Source organism: Ammospiza nelsoni, chromosome 1, assembly GCF_027579445.1.
Source record: "Ammospiza nelsoni isolate bAmmNel1 chromosome 1, bAmmNel1.pri, whole genome shotgun sequence".
Lineage (NCBI taxonomy): Eukaryota > Metazoa > Chordata > Aves > Passeriformes > Passerellidae > Ammospiza > Ammospiza nelsoni.
This window is the reverse complement of record NC_080633.1, coordinates 69,915,151-69,937,154: the sequence shown is the minus strand read 5'-3', so window position 1 is coordinate 69,937,154 and position 22,004 is coordinate 69,915,151. Positions and strand designations below refer to the sequence as shown.

The 22,004-nt window shown below is 37.0% G+C and overlaps 1 protein-coding gene across 1 annotated transcript in view; it reads left to right on the top strand.

Annotated features, from left to right (window-relative positions):
• Positions 1-21,563, top strand: part of EXOC2 (exocyst complex component 2) — a 125,478-nt gene extending 103,915 nt beyond the window's left edge. Inside the window, exons 24-28 of the mRNA XM_059478863.1 lie at positions 10,710-10,765; positions 13,759-13,881; positions 16,131-16,192; positions 18,025-18,084; positions 19,996-21,563. Coding sequence (XP_059334846.1) covers positions 10,710-10,765; positions 13,759-13,881; positions 16,131-16,192; positions 18,025-18,084; positions 19,996-20,089 — 395 coding nt within the window. The 3' untranslated portion in view covers positions 20,090-21,563. The remainder of the gene's footprint in view (positions 1-10,709; positions 10,766-13,758; positions 13,882-16,130; positions 16,193-18,024; positions 18,085-19,995) is intronic.
• Positions 21,564-22,004: the final 441 nt, after the last annotated feature.

The following is a 22,004-nucleotide window of genomic DNA, read 5'->3' as shown; positions in this document are numbered from 1 at the left end:
TTTATATTCTTGTTCTGACACAAAGTTGCTTTTATGGGTTACAGCCACACATTGGTGCTTGCACTTGTAGAGCACTGTAAAGGCTGTAACTCTGCCAGACCATGTTGTTCTTATTTAAATGACAACAACAAAAAGACAAATTTCTGTGGGTAATGTATCTCAAGTACTGGGTTCATCTAATGATCATCAATGCATTTCTTTACCAGTGGGGAGTGAGCTGAAACCAGTGTATGCTTAGATGGAGAGGTATGAATGGCTATGACCTCTGAAGTAGGTATTTCTTTTCATCAGTGCATTGGAATTCTTCCTTTATGGGGTTCGGGGCTTTTTTGTTTGTTGTTCTTTCACCATTTACATTCTTTGTTACCTGATTAGTGGGTTGAAATTTGGCTGATTGTGCAACAATTTGAGTAATTTGAGAGTCTTCATGGTTCAATTCTAACTATGACATGCAGCATCTTTTGCTCAAGGCCTTCATGCCTGCATTGAAGTGCTCTTTATGCTTTGTTACTGTGTTTGGAGGAAAAAGTGAAAATAAATCCATCTCTGAACAAAATCCTTGCAAGAACATGCATACATATCAAATTGGCCTTCAGCTACCTTTTGGTGCTAGCAAGCACCTCTCCTTCCCAAGTGAAGCACTGTTGGATTTTGCATTTTTTGTTGTAGTCAGACATTTACAGATTTTGCTCCTTCTTAGTAATACAGGAAACTGTATTCTATCCTATCCCAGAAGCAGTGGAGTTTAATATCTGTAAGGAAAGCAGCAGTATTGGGTAGACCTCTTCAACAGTCCCTCAGATCATTCTGTGGTTTTTGAATGGGGTAGCAGAAAGTTCAGAAGAGCCTCAGCAGCTTCAGTTTTAAAGATATCTCAGTTTGGGCTATGCAGGAAGGCACAGAACCAGTGTTATTCTCTTGCTGTTGTCCTCTTGTAGACTGAAGTTAATGCATAGACAAAGGTATTAATCAAAGTATTGGCAATCTTTAGAACTCCTGCTACTCCAAGGCAGCTGAAGCACAGAAACTTTCAGGTTCTTTGAAAGTCATGACATAATTTTGATTGATTGAATTAAAGTAGTTAAAAAACTATAGGTAACTAAAAGCCTGAAAAGCAGACATTTTAATATTTTCATTAAAATATTTCACATTTTAATATTTTTAGAAATTAGGTTTGTGGCTACTTGTTTCAGGTCCTTCAAATAACATTCAATGTGTCAGGTGAACACACTGCCATGGCTGAAAATAAGTGCAAGGTGACTAATTCAATGATGTAGCATTTGGGCCTTCAGATCTCAAAATACTTAGAAAGGTTGTGACTTGTGTGGTCAGCCTTGCTTCAAAACTGTTGTTTGTAAAAGCACTTTGTCACATAGGTTACCAGTAATTTCTTCATTAAATTTCAATTATTGATAGCTATTTTTTGGGTCACTATTAGTTCTCGGGACTTTTTCGAATTTCAAGAAAATATTAATCTGATTCACAGTTTAATTAGTATGGAGCTAGTAAGAACAATAGATTTATCAAAACATTTTCAGTTTTACTGAGAAAAACCTGCTAATGAACTATTTATAGCTCACTTGTATCTATTTTTGTCAGTAGTCTAAGGAGTGACTTAGGACAAATGGGTTAAAAAACAGGAAATGTGGTTAAATAAGTGGGTAATCTCTCCAGAGAGTTTCCAGTTTGCCTACACGTTCACATTTTCTTCTTAATGTACTTTCAAAACAACATTCAGTACAGTACCTTGAAATCCATCTCCGTTTAAAGGAGGGAATGTTTCCAGCAATAGCAGGAAGTGGCCTAGTGAGAAATTTCACATTCTTGTTTAAACTGAAACGAGATTCTGGAGTCCCTGTTTTTAAGTGGGTTTTTCTTCTTTAATGACAATGGAGCAGTTGTGTGACATTTAACTTGGCTCAGGTGTGTCATATGGATCCATAAAATTCTGTGAATGCTGTAATTATGTCTTTCATTCTAGACTGGTATTAAATAATTACTTCCCTCTAACTTACCTTTTTCTTTTTTATGGTATTTATTTTTAATGGTATTATGGTATTATCTGTATTTGTTTGTTAATATACTATGCACACATTTAAAAAAATATTTAATCGTGTTCAAAGGTTATAAATACCTTCGAGCCTGATTATAAAAATTGTGAAAAATGATTGTAAAAATAGTGTTATTTATCAATATTCCTTACTGTTAAGTAAGGAATTTACTGAATATGATAATGTCCATTTAATTCTCTAGAATTAAGAGGTAGTATCTGTATTTATTTGGGCAAACAGAAGCAAGAAGTAAATGAAAGCCATTATTTGCGCTGCTTATTGTTTGGTTTTTGACAGCTACTAATTATTAACTTTTTTTTAATCAAGCTGAAAAATACTAGTGAGTCAAAACAAGGAGGGAATATAATAAACAAATAAGGCCACTTAGTAGGTGGTAAAGGTTGTGACCTGGTGGATCTCCGGTATTTTGAGAGCTACTGCCAGACATGTGTTCTGCTCTTAGCATCTTGCAAGCAGTTTTCTGGAAATGTTTTTATCCAGGGCAAACAACAAAGCATGATAGCAAATGTATTTTTAGTAATTAGGAAGAAACAAGCAGGCTTGTCTAGCTGCTTTAATTTAGCAAACAGGCCACTGATAGTACCGTTAGCTGAAGCTCATTTCCTATCAACTGTCCTTTTAGGGGCAAACCTTGGTGCTGCTGTAAAGCATAAAGGTGAGCTGCTTTGTTATGTCCATGGGGAAATTCCAAGTCACGCCTCTACTTTTTTAGTATATATATTTTTTTAGCATCTGTGGGGTGTCAGGTTAGATGATATCACTGCGTGGGTGGGGGCACTTCAGTAAAAAACCTTTAAATACTCATATACCAGTGCTGTAGTTCATGGAAGGTTTATGCATGCAAACAAGTTAGGTTTCTGTCTATTCCTATAGGTTAGGGAACTGTCTTGCAAGGTGCAGGCTCCTTGGAAATTAAAAGACTATTTTTCTAAATGGGGTATCACATTTACTATAGAAATTGCAAATAGTTGCTAGCTTTCAAAATAATTTTCCAGAAACATTAAATAATTTAGGGCATTTTCTAATGAGGCAAATACAGTTTGTTGTTCTGGGAACATAAAAGGTTAAACAGACTATCAGTCACATTAAACTTTCCCTGGTTATAAATATTAGATTTCTGAATAGTTTTGAGGGCCAACACCTTTCTTCAAATGCATTTAATGCAGCCTCAGGCATGCTGTGCTGTTGGTTCTCATAGATAGATGTCAGCCTTTTTCATGTCATCCTGGGCACTCCATTCTAAATCCAAACTGGTCTGGTTTTTTTTCAAATCCAAGTTAAATGCTCTTAAAAATTCAAGTAATAAGTTTATTCCTTCATATAAGGCATATTCCTTCATAAGTACCTTCCCAATACCAACATCATGTAAATTGGTTTTTGCTATATGTGCTTCACAGTCCAGTACCCTGAGTCTCTGAAATGCTTTATGTGTAAGGTGCATTATAAGTCATGTTTATTTGGAATTCTGCAGCCTAAAAATAAAAATATTTTGGTGTTCATTTGAATTTTCACTTTTAGTCTGTGCTGCTTCCTGTTCATTTCTTGGGATAAGGTTGTTGATAGATCTTTGCACGCCCTGGAGGTGTCAGGCCGTGATCTGTAAGTATGGGAAGCTGGAGTTATCTGTAGATCTTGTAAATTAAAATTTTTCTACCAAGACACCTCTACACAGTTAACCTTTTTTTAAAATTGTTCCAGCAGCTTTTGCATGGAGGCAGTGCTGACTGCCCTGCTGACCTGCTGTAACCTCAGACAGTGTTTTACTCTGTAGAGCCTCTTCCCCCTCCCACCCATTCTGCCTTACCCGTGTAAATGTTTGGGGATTGGAAAGAGATTACTTGATTTTAGATGGAAGTTATTGTTTAGGTTAGATTGAAAAGTGAAATTCTGTGGAGTACGTGTGCGGCAGCTTGGTTTATCAGGAGGCATCCATCTAAGCTTGAAATTCCCACATGGACTGCACGGGCAGGATGGAGCTCACTTGGTGTGTTGCAGAGCACAGACTGCCTTTTCAAGAGCTGCAGAAATACAAATTAGTGTCTCTGCCATCCCAAAAGGAATCCTGCTAGCCCCTAGCACTGCTTCTGCAACAGAAGCTGCATTGGGGAAGAATGTGACCACACTAGAAATTGTGCCAGGATAATTTTAGTTAAAGCAGGTATCAAATACTGCTGTTGCAGCTGCAATGCAGCCAGAACCTAGAGGAAACTTAACAGTTAAAATCAGACTGTTTAAAGAAGTTACATCCACATGGCTTTGGATACCATTCATTAGTTTCTTTTTTAATGTGCACTACGCAGCACTGATTAACAACTTGCAGGAGATGTGTGCAGTTTTTTTTTTTCCCAACAGTTTCATGTAGCAGATTAAAAACTTACAGAAGAGCTGCAGGAGCTTAACTGACATACAGTTCAGAACACTTTGAGTGTGACTTGCTGTAAAGTTTGGCATGATATATCTGAAACTTAGAAATTAACATTTCCCATACCATTTTGCTTAAATTTGGCAGTAGGATGTAATGTAACTAAAAAGAATATATATCAAAAAAATTTAAAAGCCAGTTCCTTCTTAGAACGGAGCGGATTAAATAATTTTTTGCATTCGCCCTCCTCTAGCAAATGGAATGTCCAGGAACAGGCAATTATTGTTGTTCTGCAGCTAGGCATGAAAAATATTAACCTCTTTGGATCACCAAATTCTGTACATTGTTATTTTTTCGGAAAGTTTTCATTCAAAACTAGTCAAGAAAAAGGTTTCAGACTGATTGACTGTTATTGGCGTAACCCACCAAATAGAACAATAAATTGTAAAAACTACTGCATACAATTGGATGTGTCTTAAAATGCAAAATTTCAGACTCCCAGGCATCAGTTTTCCTATCTCTACCAAGTCATGCTCAAGCCTCAAGGCCAACAAATTTAGAGCTCTCTTTTCAGAAGCACTAAGAAACATTGCTACCACCAGCAGTGGTTGCTTGCCCAGTTAAGTACTGACCTCCTACAGAATGGTCTCAGAATGCTCTCTGTTGTTCCTAAATTGGTGGCTCTGTGCCTACCCAACACTCATTTCTGAGCTTAGGTTTCTAATAAGTCAGTCAACGCAGTCGAGAAACAGTACTAGTAGCTTAGTCAACATATTAAGAGCTGTTCAGTCTTCTCTGCTTTATTTAAAATTAAAAAAAAAAAAAGTGGCAGCTGTCAAACTGTACAATTGCCTGTGGATGGCTTTTCTAGCTCCTCCAGAAAGGAACAGTAGCTTTCAGTATTCCTGCATGATTTCTCTTTAACTAAATTTGCTTTTTCTTTTCTTTTGATCCTTCATAGTCTCTCATCCTCATGTCTGGTTTACTGCTAATAAGCAGAGGTACCTGCTGACATCACCTGCTTTTTCTAAACAGTTATGTGCATTTATTCTTTCCTCTTCCTTTTTGCACAAGAGGCAAGCTAAAAGGCTGGTTTGGTGAGAGGCAGCAGCAAGGCTGGATTCCCAGCTGTCCATCTCAAATGAGATTCCAATCTCACAAAAGTTAAAAGTGTGTCAAACCCCATCTGCCTGGGTTAATATTTCCTGTGTGTTTCAATTGTCCTCACTGAACTTGAGCTCATTCTTTGAACTTGAGTCTGCCGAAGGCTTAAAAAATGTTTGAAGCTCATATCATCCTTGACACTATCAATTTACTGTAGAAGGACTGGGAACATTTGAAGACCCAAGTTGGCTTCTGTCACAAAAGGAGCAGCTGGATGAGTTCTGTTTTACTGTGTGTGCAACCTTTGCTCTTTTCTTGCATGCAGAAAGCATTTTGTAGCCTCTCTGTGTTTTAGAATTACACATGTGGTATTGGAGTCCCAGCTCTTTCATGCTTATTCAGTCACTTTGGGGGTTTCGTAGTATAACGATGTCATATAAGTACTTGGGGGAAACATATCTCTGAGAACTAACTACAAGTGGGACAACTGGTAGCACTACACCATCTGAAGATCTCCTGAATGACTCCTGTATTGGCAAGCTAAAAGTTTGGTTTCTGTTACTCCTCAGAACCACAAACCTTTTTCCCTTCTGCTTTTCCCATCATTCACACAGTCATCCATGCTACAGCTTTACAGTGTTGCTAAAATTGCTTTGAAATGTAGACTGACACATTTAAGTTGTAAACAAAACAAAAAAAAAGAGAATAAAATTAATAGGTGGTGTAAACTGAAGATTAATGGATAATTTTGTTATATGTTTCTCTGGTAAAAAGTACAGTGACGAGTCCAAAATTGGAAGATGCTATTTTAAAGTTTCTGTCAGCCATTGTGATAGTTGATGGCTGAAATTGTCCTTCATTTTTATTTCTTAAGTCTTCCCATTCATTTTTCTTTAAAGCAATGCTGAGGCTTTGTTAGTGGCAGCTAGAATTCCAGCAAGTCAGTCTTTGGTATTAAGAATAGAGTGGGAGTGGAATGCATTTATGTTATAACAGAATAATAACATTTTCCTCAGAGAAATTGCAAGAGCTTGTTGAGACTTTCTGTAACACATTTCTGTCAGAAGCAGTGGAAAGGCATTGTATTTGTCCTTCAATATGCTAAATAAGAGGTATTTTAGACTTAAGAATGTTATGTTTCACTTGATTAGCCTAATAGTTGCAATCTACAGTTACATGGTGCATTAGCTTTCAGTGCTGTATAATAGGACTGGCAGCATGGTGTCCCAAAAACTGTAATTGCGTGGGCTGCTGAACAGTTGTAGAGAAAGCTGTACAAAAATTCTATTCTAGACAGAATTTTTTCATTTTGAAATGAATTTCACAACAAATTCACAGTTGGATGCCACTGCTTGTGTTTCCAGTGAATCATATTCCAGAAAAGTAATACTTTGCTTCAGCAAAGCCTGCCACAAACAGTACAGTGATATAAATCAGAAATGGGATATTTTTTAATTTTAACTTTTCAAAATATAGTACAGTTATTAACTATGCCTGCAGGTCTTGACATTCCAATATGTTTGGCTTTGTCCCCACATCCAAAAATTAAATCCTTCACAAAAAAAGACAAAAAGGAGGGCTGGGGGGAAATGCTCTTTTTACTTATGTTCTATTTGTGGTAGGAAAATGACCCCCACCAACATCAATGATTGTCATAAAACCACATCTTTCATAGCTCAGTTAGAGCAAACCTTTACACAGTGACCTGTAATTTCCAGTCTAAGTTCACTGATGACCAGTTCATTTATGCCTTCCTTCTTTCTTTCTTGTGCCTATGTTATTCTTCACCTTACACAGTTCTCCCTTCTTTCCCTGTCTGGTTCCACTAACTGGAATTTTTAGAGTGCAATTGCATGTTCTTTCTGCTTTTGGCTTGTTTAGCTTACCAAGACAAGGTCTTCCAGGTTATTAAATGCTGCAGTTAAGGCAACTGCAGTTTGATATACATAGACTGTCTCTAAACTGCATAGCTTTACACAGTTTGTGCTGAATTATTTGCTCTTAAATTGTAAAACCTGTTGAAGAAATAGAGGAAATATTTGTGCTGGTATTGAGTTCCCTGATCTTGCAGTCATTGCAGGACCGAGCCTGCTATGAAAGATCAGGAACACCTAATTATTTCTTGCAATCCCAGTAGCACTTATCTCCTTTAAGTACTTAGCTCAGCCATTCGTCCTTGTGCATGGTACAAGGATGGAAGATAAAATATGTCTGCTTATGTTCTTTCACTGAGGTTTAAGTTAACAATTTTGTCATGCAGCTGGGATAGGCTAACAATATGCTATACTAAACTAGTCTCACTTCATTTTTACCATAGCTTCCATCTCCATTCCATTTACTGAATTGATTCTGAGCTCTGACATAAATGACCATTTTACCTTAGCTGAGAACCATCAGGCAATGGTGTTCAACACCTGGTGCTAATGTTGCTGATATTGGTATTTCATGCTTTTAGAAATTAACAGTACATAGGTAGTTATAGCAGTGATGGCAACTTGGTAGCTCACTCTTCATGAAATATGTTATGTAAAGTTTCTGCAGATATAGTGATAGGCAACTTTTACTAGCACAGTCAAAAGCTGTTTAATTTGAGTGCTTGCAGCAGCAGACAGAATTAGCAGCTCCTACCCTGAGCCAAGTTGCACAAATGTGTGAGAAGAGGTTCACTACCTCGGGGGTTTAGGTGAGATAGGTGGGAAATGAGGATTCTTCCTTGGAACCACATCACCCTCTTACACAACCCATTTCAGTCTCTATCCACTCCAGTTTCTCACTCACCTCCTTGATAACACTTCTTCCCAGCTCAGCGTGCTGGCCACCTCTGCAGGAGACACACGTGCCCTCTCTGTTTGATATGGCAGCCCCCTCTCTGTACTTTCCTTACTACTCCCCAGCAGTAGCAGGGTTTGAGTGAGATACTTCATTAGGAAACACCTGTTGGGCCAAAAAAATGCTGCTTAGGTAACAACTGAAATTTTGATTGACTAAGGAACGTGCCGTGGCAGTGCTCAGGTATCCCTAGAGAAGGGAGACTGTCAAAGTCTTAATCTTGTGCAGCATTTGTGCAAAAGTAAAATCAAAGTTTCCACATGAAAGATCCTACTGTCACAAGATGAGACTGGGAAGCAGCCAAAAGCTGAATGCTGCATAGGTTTGCAGACCAAAAGCAACACTTTGCACCCAGAGGTTAACTGCAAACCAGCTCCCAAATTCACCCTAATGTGATATGCACACCACTGTTCACTGTCTGGTCAAGTTCTATGTGTTTCTGGGGTGTGATAGAAATTTTGACCTCTGTGATATGAAGTATGCAGAGGATTTAAACAAGGGCAGTAAAGTGAAGTGAAGTAAAAGAAGGAAAACAGTACAAGAGGAGAAAGGAAGGGGGTGTTGCACTTCCACATATACCTGTGATCTTTTGGTGTGGTTTGAGTATTGGTGTGTAACATTCTTGCTTTGTTTTGCAAGGTTACAGGGCAGGAGAAAAAAGTCAGTTTCATAAAATTTCTGGTATATATAAATTGCTTTATTCCTCCCTCACTTCCTCACTAAGATGAAAGAAATTTTAGGTTTGCAAGCTGGTATACAATACTGTTTGACTTGTCTTTGGGTTAATTTAAACGGAAAAAAAAAAACTGCTGAGATTTTCAAGGGGAAGAATAAAGGTAACGAGAAAAGGCACTAGAGATGTTTTGGAATGTGTGGAGAAAGGCTTGTATTTTTCTGACATCCAGGCTGCATCCCATTGCACATCCTAGATGCTTGTTCCTCATGCAGGACAGTCCTGTGCTGCCAAGGACAGGTCATCCTTGTGTCCTGCTTTTATAAAATTTTTATCCCTAACTGTCTAATTAGGGAAGACAGAAAAAGTGTCACCTTCTTAGATCTTGAGGCAAGTTCTGGGATCAATGGTTAAAGACATGAGCATGACCGAGGTGGCAATAGTGAGATACTACTCTTCTCACAGAATAGCTCCTTTTGATGAGCTCTGGTAACCCCTTCTAAAGCTGCATTTTCTAGCAAGACTAAGTTTCTGCATCAGTGTTATCTGAGGAAAGGTGGAGCAAGTAAGATGAACTGATTAAAGGTTCATCTTGTAATTTTTATAGCATTAGCCTTAATCACACTGTGATCTCTGAGCTGTGTGGTCTCACTAGTCTTTGTCCATGATTCTTGTATTTTACTGTCAATTGACTATATTGAAGGGAGGGATGGGGTCATTGCACTTTCTCTGACTCGTGGTAGACTAATCAAAATCAGAAGCTGAGGTCATGTGGATCACTAACCCTCTCTCGTTACTTTGTTTGTACTTACAGCATTTGTACATACTTTAATGAGCTGAATGCTTTCTAATTTTCCTTTGCCTAGAGTGAATAGGCCATAAAAACAAGTGAGGCAATTTTAGATTTTTGCCTGTTTTAAATCTTAGATGACTGGAGTACAGGCTGGGAAAGTTACAGAATTACAGCAGCAGAGAGTACTAAGAGCCTGTCCCAACTAAAGCACATGCTGCTGGATGTTCTGTTTAGAATTCACTTCTTAGTGTAAATTGACAAGTGTTTCATAAGCTTGGCAAGAAAATGCTTATTTAACTTCTCCACCTTCCCCAAAAGGAAATTTCTACTAAGGCATGACATCTCCTATAAACTGCCATGAGTAATATATTCTGAACCGCTTTCAGATAAACAAGAGACCTTGCTATTCCTATCTGTAATAATTCACAGATAGAGAAGCTGATAAAGTAGTAAGAGCTTGAAGACTGTTATACAAACAAAATCTCTTGACTTTGTTCTTTAGAACTTATCGAACTGTGGTGCATGTTCTGTGCCATGGAGTGTGTATTCTAGCAAAGCATCCAGAATCTATTTTTTAATAATGCTATTTTTGTATTAAATTGCAAAGTTGGTGAAATTGTCTTGCTAGAGAACAATACTAAAACAGGAACCTACTGGCTTTTTTTAACCTTCTGCTGTAAGGAAATGTGCCTTTCTCCATTTGATTTGAAAAAGGAAATAGTCTGGTGGTGTGGCTATGGAACTTTCTCTTTCTGCCTCTGATTGCAAAAGTAGTAGTAAACAATGAAAATAAAAAGTACAGTATTGAACAGCAGAATATTATGGTGGTGTTGAGACAACAGAATGACAGTAATTATTTTGTTTCTCTTGTTTCAGGTGTCAGAAATTACTTGAAAGAAGCATTAGTGAATATCATTGCTGTGCATGCAGAGGTGAGGAGAAACTTCAGATCATTTCATGCTTAAATTCATATGATTTCAGTGTACTTTTGCTCGTAAATCCCAGATTTTTTTTTATTGAAGTGCCTTCGTTATAGATGTGGTTTAGATTAGCTTTAGCCAACCTGTTATGCAACTGATAACTTTTTTTTATGGGCAGAAGGAGATGAGTGGTTCCTGTTTATCCTCTCTAACACTCCATTACACCTTTTTGTCTCTATTATCTGATAAAGAGGAAAGCCAAATGCTAAAGTTAAATTCTCCCTTTCCATGCAGATAATATATAGATATATAGCTAGTTATGATGCTTTCTTTCTCTGATTACCTTTTTTTTTCTTCCAAAACATCTGTAAATTACCTTTGTTTCACCTTGAAGGAAATGTTCAACACATGCCACTCAGAGTGAAAAGCCAAGATATGTCAGTCTTCTACATACAATAGGAAATAGGAAAGCTAAACACAAAAAGTTTTCTAGTCTTTGTAAGCACAAATACTGTTTGAAATACCTAAGTAGGTAATGGCTACCTAGGCTAGGAAGTGCATGTTAAAGCATTGCTTATAACATAATAAACTCAGAGGGGCTGCAATTATTTAGCCTTTTGGGATTGTATGGAGGAATTTTCTGTGGTTCTTTAAGTTAGAACCTGTGTTTTACATAATCACTCTTCTAATCATCAAGAGTGTTAACACATTACAGTTGCTCCTGGTAGAAGCATTGGTAGTAATATTTCTCTTACCTCCAAAATACCACAAGTATGGCTGCTCGACCTTTTCCCTGTAATTAAAATATAATGAGATTCACTTGAGGCTTTTACTTATCTTATTCCTTCTTAAATTACAAGGATTCGTATAAATTAAAATATTTTCAGGAACTTCAAATTTGACTTGCAGTATTTTTTATACTATTTCAGTGTTAAATTATAGCAGAAGCATTTACACAGAAGCATTGTGATTTTATCAAATGCTTCCAAATGAGGAAATAAGAAACACTAAAAACATATACCAACATGATAACAATTTTAATAATGTTTTTCAGTGTAGTGAAAATTAATTAAAATGGAAATTAGAGGTTTTGCTTTAAAAAATTCAAAGTAATTTGTGACTTATTGAGCTAGGCTTGTAAACATGCATACTTGTTAAAATGCTGCAGCAAAGGGTGCATTGCTGTGCTCTCTTCATTGAGACCGATACTGAGTCTGGCCTAAATAGCATTGCCTCTTAAATTTCTAGATGTGAAATATACAGAAACATGAGAATGTGTGTCAAGACGAAACTCCCATTTCCACTGGTGAAATTCTGTTAAGCTGGGTCAGGTTTAAGTTTAGTTAGCTAGGCAGCATGTTTCTGTATTTTGAAACAGCAAAAATTAACTATCAGATGAACAGCAAGGATTGACTGAAATGGAAAGAAAATTGTTTCTCTACCTTTGAATTCAAATTTAGCTGAAATCAAAATAAGGGCTTCTTACTGCAAATTTGTGGTGATTCACCCTTGCTGACAATTATTTTTCCTGGATTCTGTAAAGTAACTTCAGGAGTGCTCATTGCAGGCAGAAATATTATCTTCTCAGTAGAAGATCTTTGGGCGTGTTCCTGGTATATTTGTGTTGAATTGATCAGCAGTGTTTGGTGCTGAATAAGATGACCTCTTTCCAGCACTGGTAACAGCTGGTAGCTGACATTTATGGAGTCACTGTGCTTGGCCTGTGGTGCAGACCTGCCTTTTGGAATGATCAGCCTTATGGAATGCCTGCTACACAATTCTTTATTTAAATCACTGAAAACTCTGTAGGAATCTTTGTTTGGTTGGTTTTTTTCTTGTTGATTTTTACACATATATATTAATATCTTCTGTCAGTTGCTAATTTTCTTTGTCAGACATGGAAGCTAAACTTTGTGTAAAAGCAAAAGTATTCCAGAAAACAATCCACTACTTAATTCTTTAGAATCTTTCAAAGCAGAAAGTGTGGAAATGTTTCAAAACTTTATACATCTCATTTTCCTTCTTATCCCACTCCAGTCACATACTTAAGGTTACATAAACCACTCCAGCTTCATGTGTCATCTTCTTTCCCAGCCCTGTGCAGTTTAATGCAGTTTTATCATCACCTTTAAGCTTTGACACAAGTTTGGTGTGTCTAACCTATAATCTCACTTCCTCCTATATTCCAACCTCTTGGCCTGCATTTTCCCGAATTTATTATAGAAAAATCATACTTTCTTGTTTTTTAAATCCACAACAATTTCTCACTTCTGTAAAACTCCCTTTAAGGAAAATTGGTCTCTTCATACTTTGCTTCAAGCATAGATTTAATAACTTTGTGTTGCAGTTACTATTCTGAATATGCAACTTTTACAAGTTATACAAATATGTGATTATAAAGATTGTTTTGATGCATGGGAAAACCAGTAAGGCTTAAAATTTTTTGCCAGTTAACTAATAAATGGCAGGAGTGGCAGAATCTAAATGAAAATCCGTTGACACCCTCGTACTCACACAGTCTGTCAAATGTTTATCTCTGCTACAGAGTATAACAATACTAGCCATTGGACAGTGGTCAAATATAAAGGAGTCTAGAAGAAATAGCAGAGTATATGGGTAAACAGTGGCTGAATGTGTAAGTCAGACACACAACTCTGACTTAAAGGTGCTATCTACAAGATGGCTACCTGTTACAGACACCTGACTACCTGCATCCATCAGCCAAAGGTGCATATTTTGAAGTTTAGCTGCTTTTTTGTATAGCAAGAAGGTTATCACAAATCACATAGCCAAATTTGCTGCTAACAGAGGGGACTGGTCAAAGTGCAGGGCAAGCATCAAAACACATCCTTCATATTCAAGTCTCTTTTGAATTTTGGTATGTTGATAAAAATGAATGAGACCTTTCAGTCAAAGATGTTTATGTTTTTATTGAAATGTTAGTTTTGAAAATACTTCTGTTAATGCAGGTGTTGTGCTCATGGTTCTTCTTTCATTAAACTTAGGTGTTTACCATTTCTAAAGACTTAGTTCCTCGGGTAATGTCAAGGGTTGTAGAAGCAGTCTCTGAAGAACTGAGTCGACTGATGCAGTGTGTTTCATCCTTCAGCAGAAATGGAGCTTTACAGGTACCTGAATACTTTGTACTGTCAAACATCTGAATGTAGAAAACTGAGAATAACAGACAGAGGTATAATCTGGGCGTTCGATTTATTGTAGCAGTGAAAGCAAGGAGATAAAAAGGATTCGTTTACAACCTATTTCAGATTTATGAATGAATACCCTTTGGGATACTGGTTCTTGGGTTTATTATATTTTAGGGTTATCTTTGTGTTAGACAGCATTAAAAGACTACCTATATTCTATGAAATAAAAAGCATCATAGTGGTATCTCTTTGAAGTGTTGTCAAATATTCTTTTTGGCCTGACATAAAAAATCACTTTAAAAGCAAAAAACAATGTAAAGATATTTTGAGATTTAAAAACAGAATGCAGTAGGATCTTGTAAGACTTTGCAGGACTAGTCACTTGTTTGCTTTACTCTCTCTGAAATACCATGTTTTTGTAACATGGGCAGAATAGCTTTGCTGTCTTTACTTACATCTGGATTGGTGTTGCTATTGGGTAAGCTTTAAAGGACTCTAAGAAAAACACCTTTTTATAAAAAATCCCTCTGAGTCAGATTGCTATGGCTGTAACAGAAAAAGAGCAAACTCCCTATTTTCATTGTACATGACAGCATTCTTGCATTATGATGGGAAAATAATATCCAGTGGTAAGCTTTGTTTTCCAATTGCTGCTAGTAATGGCATTGGACAGAGAATTAGTATAGGAAGATCACAGCCAAGTGATTGACTCAGTATTTAAACCAAATCCATGAATAACAACAAAGCTGTGCCTATATCCTTTTTGTCTGATTAAACAACTGTAGGGACTTGCTGCCTAAGCCTGTAATTGAAAGGCTTTTTTCTCCTTACTGTAAGTTTGTCACTCATGGTCATTTTCTGTTCCTCTTAACATGGAAAATCCTGTCTAACAGACAGCAGCAGTGTGAGAGTCATCCAAGCCTTGCTAGACTGAACAAAAAATTCTCATTCGAGCCTCACTCTGTATTCCTACATCCCATGACCCACAGTTTTGCAGGGCTTGCCCTTCCACCAGGTTCACTCAGGCTGTGGTACTTGAGAAGGGGGTACTGGTACCTCCTAAAATGTAGAAAAGACTCCAGAATCTTAGGTGTAGGACTTCAAAAAGTCCACAACTCCTGAGCTTGGAGCACTATATAAAAAGAGGTAAAATACTGTGTGTTGAGAAAAGCATTTCTGATGAGTATAAAATTTGAGGTGGCTATGTTATATTTTGTGCCAGAAAGTTCTAGCTCTAAAAAAGCATGCATTTTACTGGTCTTCCTACCTGGAGGAGGGATGAGGGAGATACCTAAAAGCCAAAGGCTTTCATTAGATGTGGAATTAGTTGTATGTGTTGCATTGTTAAATGTTCTGTTTTGGAAGATTAATGTTGTGTGTACATGTAGATAGGGTACTGTAATGTCTAACTGGATTAAATTTCATATTTATGCCTAAAAGAACAAAATGTTATTTTTTATGAAGTTCGCTTTGTATTTTTAAATGAAATTATTTAATGATCTACCAGAATGTTTCTATTTCATATAAAAGTTGTGATGATCGTGCGGCTTTTCAAAGACCAATGGATGATCTGTGAAGTTTGTTTAATCTGTGAGTTCAGTCTCCTCCACAGTTTGCCTAAGTGAAAATTAATACCTGGGCACACAGTACAGTGCAGGAATAAAATCCCCAAGCTCTTGTGCCCGCCAGGTGACACAAAAGAAACAAAGTACAATCATTCTGCTTCCTCATATGATGGAAAAAAATTAATTCACTGGAAGAACCAAGCACAAAATGTATATTGGCAGATTTTTGTATTTTTGTGTTTCCTTTCTCCCTGGCTAAGCAGTGCTGTGAGAAGTTAAGCTCACTGTATTGAATTTTTTTAAAAAGAATAAAAAAGTTGCATCTGTCTTTCTATCACAGTACAGAAAAGGTGAAACAGAACTGAAGATTTGTTACGGTTACTGAGAGACAAACCAGTGTTTTTTGACTACTACACAGTGACCATGTAAACAGTTTGACTTGAATCAAAAGTATGAAATTGTTCCTTTGAGCAGTCTCCTGACAGAGTAGCATGGCAACAAAGAATACAGGAAATAAACTGTTAAAAGCCAAGGCTGCTTACAAGGGCAGCGTGCAATAGTATTTGCCTCTCAAGAAGGTGAAGCTTTGGGATACTTGTATCCACTTGGTGAAAGGGCATTGTGTCATTGTTTCAATATTTTCAATATTTGTATTTCTGTCTTTAGGCAAAACTTGAAATCTGTGCATTGAGGGATACCGTGGCCATATACCTAACACCTGAAAGCAAGTAAGATGTGCTGTAATGTCACTTTTTGCAGTGTAATGGAATCCTTGGTACACATGCAAAAACACATACTGTAAATTTAGAATGAGGGAATTTTGCTTCAAATAGAATATGTGATCTACTATATAAATATACAAAAACCAGAAACCTAGCAAGATTTTATCAGTTGAAAGAAAATAGGGGGGTTTTTTTGTTGGTTTTTTTTTTTGTTGTTTTTTTACTTGGACTTTTAGACACAAACCAATATTTGACATCAAAAACAAATTGTAAAACTTCTTAACAGCAGTACAGCTGGTGAGGATAATTATGCTAAAGCCAGACACAAGCAGATCTTGATGAGTTATATCCATTTTTTCACAGCAATCTCATAAAACATAAATAACCTGCCAGATTGGTCAGAGGGTCCAGCTACTGGCAGGATCCCCTTATAGGGATATGGAGAATTAGGGCTCTCCATAGGCTTATACAATACCCTGCTCCTTCTCCACACACTAATTGGGGAAAGGGAATTCAGCTTGACACTGTCTCCTGGAGTCAATGCCTTCAAAAGGCTTTCAGCAATTTATCATTTCTCACTGAGGCAAGACCAAAGATAAGTAGTGTGGGGGACACACACACATTAATATAGAGGGAGAAGGAAAAGCATTAGCACCATCAATGGTTGATCAGCCAAGGCATGTAAAAACAGGCTATGATAGCTCTCAGCAGTTTTGAGTAAAGCTGATTGACTGAAATTTCTAGGTGATTATGGTGGGGATTGGATATGGGCAGATTAATTCATTATTTTAATTACCCTCACTTCTTTTAAGATTGGCATTATATGTCCCAGCAGATGGTAATTTGATCATCTTAAAAATCAACAGTTTTGTAGGAGACATTTCAGTCTTAATGTGTCTTCATAGAGTCACACATAGTGTCCCCTGGTGTCACTGCATTCCAGTTCAGAGTACTCACTTCCCTATTCTGATAGTGACAAAGGCCTCTAAAAGAAAAACTACTAAAAGAAAACTACTGGGCATTGGCTCAAAGTGGATAAAATCGAAATTATATTGTCTGTAATAGGGCAAAGTACAGTGAACCCTGAAAGCCAGAGCTTCATGGAGGTGTTTTTTATTGCTGGACTTGTAACTAGTTGCCATAAGTCACCATATTAATCTTTTGCTGACAAGATTCTACTTATCTGTACAGGTCCTGCATTGTTCCCTCATTTCTGTTCCACTCCTGTTGCCCAGAGCGGGGTGGGAACCCCATCTTTGGAGTTACTCAACACTTGACTGAATAATGGCCCAAAGAAACCTCCTCTAACCTTGAAATCGGCCCTGCTTTGAGATCAGGGTTGGACCTAAAGTCCCTTCCAACCTAAAATATTCTATGACTATGTTACCAGTGCAAACCCACTGGAACACTCTCTGTAGGCACCCTTGTGTAAGGCAGACTGCAGCGGTCTGTCTACTAAGCACAGAGAGACAAAATCAATGTTTTATCTGTTCTTCATACACTGATTGATGGTCACTTAGTTTTGGGCAGAAGGCAGGCTAGCCTCTACCTGTTAATTTTTGAACAGTCCAGGATGTGACAGTCTTCAGTGAGCTGCTGATTTAACATTTCCTGTTGATGTATGATGTACATCACATTAGGAATATCAAGACATATGCTTGACCCCATGACTTATGTTCAATTTGCATATGGATGTCAGGTCTCAGGTAAATATTTTGTCAATTTATTGAAATAAAGGATGAATAAAATATAGCATCCTTCTATAGGATTTATAGAGAGAAACTGTAAATGCTGAGTATTGTACTAGCAGAATATGAGTATTTTTGTTTTCCTTGCAGATCAAGCTTTAAGCAAGCTTTGGAAGCCTTGCCTCAGCTCTCAAGTGGAACTGACAGAAAGTGAGTACATTGCACCCTCTTGTTTCCTTTATGGTCTTTGGAGCCATTGCTTTTTACTCTTGTAAGAAAACTCTGATATAAAAGGGTTAACTTTCACCATATTTGGCCCTTCTGAATTACAGAGCAGAAGCCTTTTTGGACAGAGTCAGGAAAAAGCTCAGTCCTTGCCTTGTTCATGGCCTATTAAATTACCCAGAGGAGCTAATGGCTTTGTGACATATCCTGCTTGCCCATCCTATCTTCTCAGTTCAGTGTCGCTTTGTATTTGTCTTGTAGTATCTGTCTTCTTTAGCCTTCCTTGTTAATCCTTAAGGTTTCTGTGAGTTCCATTGTATTGTTTTACTGAATTAAGTAGCAATTAAAAAGATGGCCAAGAACAAAGTTCAGACTTTGTCAAGCTGATGGATGGGGAACTCATAAAACTGGCATGTTTCTTTTAAAAAACAAATAAGGAGGGTCTGTGGCTCTTTCTTAACATCAGGAGGAGGAATTTTGGGTTCTTGCTTTTCCACCACCACGACCTTTGACAAACAGCCAGATACTTGATAGTCTATTTGACAGCCACAGCATAATGAAGAGTACAACTAGGACAGATTTGTAATGAGTAGAGTAGTGTAAGTACAGATGGCTTGAACTAGAGATTGGTTTCATTGTACTTTCCTGCGTCAAATCAGTTTGCACTTAGCAGTCAGAATTTAGAATATTTTGTAGACACATAAAGAGACTGTGCAGCTCATGGTCTGTGGTCTGTGGCTTCTTCCAGATGTCCTCTGTCTATGTAGTCAAACCTGCTCTTCTCTAGTCACAACAAGTCTCGAGATACCTCCTCATCTTACTTAGATCTTATGCTTTATTATAGTTAAAAATCAGTTTTGAGTAAGGAGAGATCTTTTAACTCAAATTTTCCAAAACACCTGTAGAAATTCTTTTTTCACTTAGTCACAAGCATCTGAGCTTCATGAGACAAATGAGAATCAAGAACTGCATCATTATTACATCTGCCTCAGTGTTTTGAGCCCCAGACAGTGCAGAACTTGTTCTGTTTCCCAGGTCACTACATGGCAATTGCCATTTTTCCCGGCAGCTGATTGTAATCTACATGTATTTGTGTAAAATAGCACATTTGTGCTCTGACTGAGAGCTGTTTGTGTGTGTTCATTCACAATCACTACTATGATGCTAAATTATTACATGGACATGATCCTTTTCCAGAGGACCTGCTGAAGAAGCAGATACTGATTTTCTGGTTTAAGTTGTTATTCTTGGACTAGTTTGGTTTTTTTTAACACACAGTGTAATTTTTTATTTTTTTTTTGTTACTGGGCCATTCAGTAATGCAGCATGCCAAAAAGTTCAGGTGATACATGTCTGCACTATATGGCTTGCTTTTGAAATAGGGCAGAAAATTCAGAGATCACATTATTCCCCAGATTAAGGAGAAAATAAAAGACCCAGCCAAGACTGTAAAACAACTTAAAGCATCTCCAGTGTTGCAATCAATATTTTCTACAACAGGCCCATCAGCACCATTGCTCCCACATCTGTGGTTTGTGGACTAAATACTATCCCCTGCACGAGGTACTTTCTTGACAGCTTGGTAGATGTAAATTAACTATTGTTATGCCCCCAAATGAACTCATACACAGTTTATCTGTTAGGGACAAAACAATGTGACTGTGGTGAATTAATGTTTCTCCTGGAACAGTCATAATATCTCTGATCTTTCAATCATAACACTTAAGAGAAATCTACAAATACTTTCCAAAGACAAGGCCAACAACCCAAATTTGCAATTCAGCTACACAAGAAAAGCAGACAGCATACCTGAAGTCACAGACAGAATAATCAAAACTTGTAGTAATTGTTCCCTTTCCAGAATTTTCTAAAGTTGTAACTGTTTTCCCTTTACAGGTTACTGGAAGAGCTGCTAAACAAATTCAAAAGCAGCATGCACTTGCAGCTGACCTGTTTCCAAGCTTCTTCATCAGCCATGATGAAAACATAGACAACAACACAATGCAGACAAACATGCATAAACATTGTACATTTTTCTGGACTACTTCAATTCCTTTGAACATCCTAAAAAAGCTAAAAAGAATTCCACTGGAAAATAAATTGAGATACAACTTTCTTAGTAATGTTATGGGGTGTCCTGCTGAGTGAGACTTGTGTTCCTGCATACTTTGATAAAATGGTTTTCTGTCTACTGTATTTCACTCTGTGGAGGGAATTAAGTCAATTTTGTTTACATACACTTGTTCATGAAGAAATATTCATTACTGTTCTATAGTCTCAGTTTCACTTGTTAAAAATACATTGAAATGTATTTTTAGCAAACGTCAAATTTGAGTATTAGTCATATTGTTCAGTGTATCAATCTTAATTTCTAGGTGTAGAGTGATACTGAAGTGACTGGAAGACACAAATTCTATAAACTATTGAAAAGTATGTAATAAGCGTTGCCCCGTAGAGCTGACTAATTAATGTCCAGATACCATATTAAGTACACTGCTTCTTTTGCATTTGAAAATGGTAACTTTTTTTTTTTCTGTTCTCATCTATAGTTTTGGTGTTTGTAAGTCTGATTTCTTGGGGGCTTTTATTCTCTTACCTATTTTTAATTAAACATGTTGCCACCTTTCAGGTTTCTCCCTTCTATTTGAGTATTGATAGTGACCTTCACATCTGAAATCTACTTTCACTGGCAATTAACAGAAAAGCACTCAGAGTTTATAAGATCAGTAGAAAAAATGTCCAGGTAAAATACTCTTTGGTGTTAAGGAGTAAAATAGTTAATAGCTTCTCACATAGTAAGGAAGAGCACAATACATCATTCATTTTGCTTCTTCCTTCTTACTCTTCTTGTCTTTCCTTGCTCTTACAGGCTTATTACCACTGTCTTCCTCTTGTTAGTCAATCTTCTTTTCCTCTTTTCTCCACTAGTTATTGGATTTATATGAGGGGAAATAGGGATTCAGGAGAGAAGAACAGTTTTGCTGCCGTTGTTTTGGGGGGTAACAAATGGGTTTAATTTTATAATTGATATTATGGCTTGGAATTAAATAATGCAGTAATAATATATTCTTTCTGTAATTACAGTCATTTTGGGTAAATAATTTCAGGAATATTGCATGCTTTTCAAACAATTTCTTAATGTCAGCTCATTTATTCTGCCAGTTCAATTATGTACTTTAAAAATGCAGTGTACAATTCCTATAAAATGTAATTTTGGATAAAATTTGATGCACACATAGTTACTTGTTAAAAAGTTCTGTGTAAGTAGTAGAAGCATGTTAAATGGAAGTGTCAGGCTTCAAATATGTTATTATCATTAAGAACCTGGAGTAATGTTGTTTTGTTAAGTGTTGTCCATTCTGTGGTGGTCATAGTCTCAACTGCTGATGTTAACTGAAATAGTCATCCAGTTCTGTAAAATATTTCACTTCAGAATAATAAAATATTAAGAGAGATGGTCAAAAGCTCTTCTTGAATTCCTCACTTTCCAAGAAATATTATTTCTTTGAATAGTACTTTGAATTTTGCCAGTCTACAATTTCTGTATTCATATCGGACATGTTCTAAGTATTGAAAACCTATTGTTGTCTGTACTGTCTTAATACATATTCAGACATCTCTTTATTGTAAGATCATTCTCTTACTCATCTTTTACTGCAGCAGCTTGTTGCTTGTCTTTAAAACCTGAAGTCAGACATTTGTGTAGGTGCTTCTCTGAAGTAACTTACACTTCGGAACATCTCATTGACGGCAAGAAGAATAATGTGGAATCAATCAAAACATTCCTTGAATCCCATCTGATATGACTGAATGTTCACAGTCAAGTCAGAGCACTGCTTTTGAATAAATCCACTTTGTGGATTAAGGAAGTCAGTGAGCATCGTGCTGCAACAGGAGGTATTGGA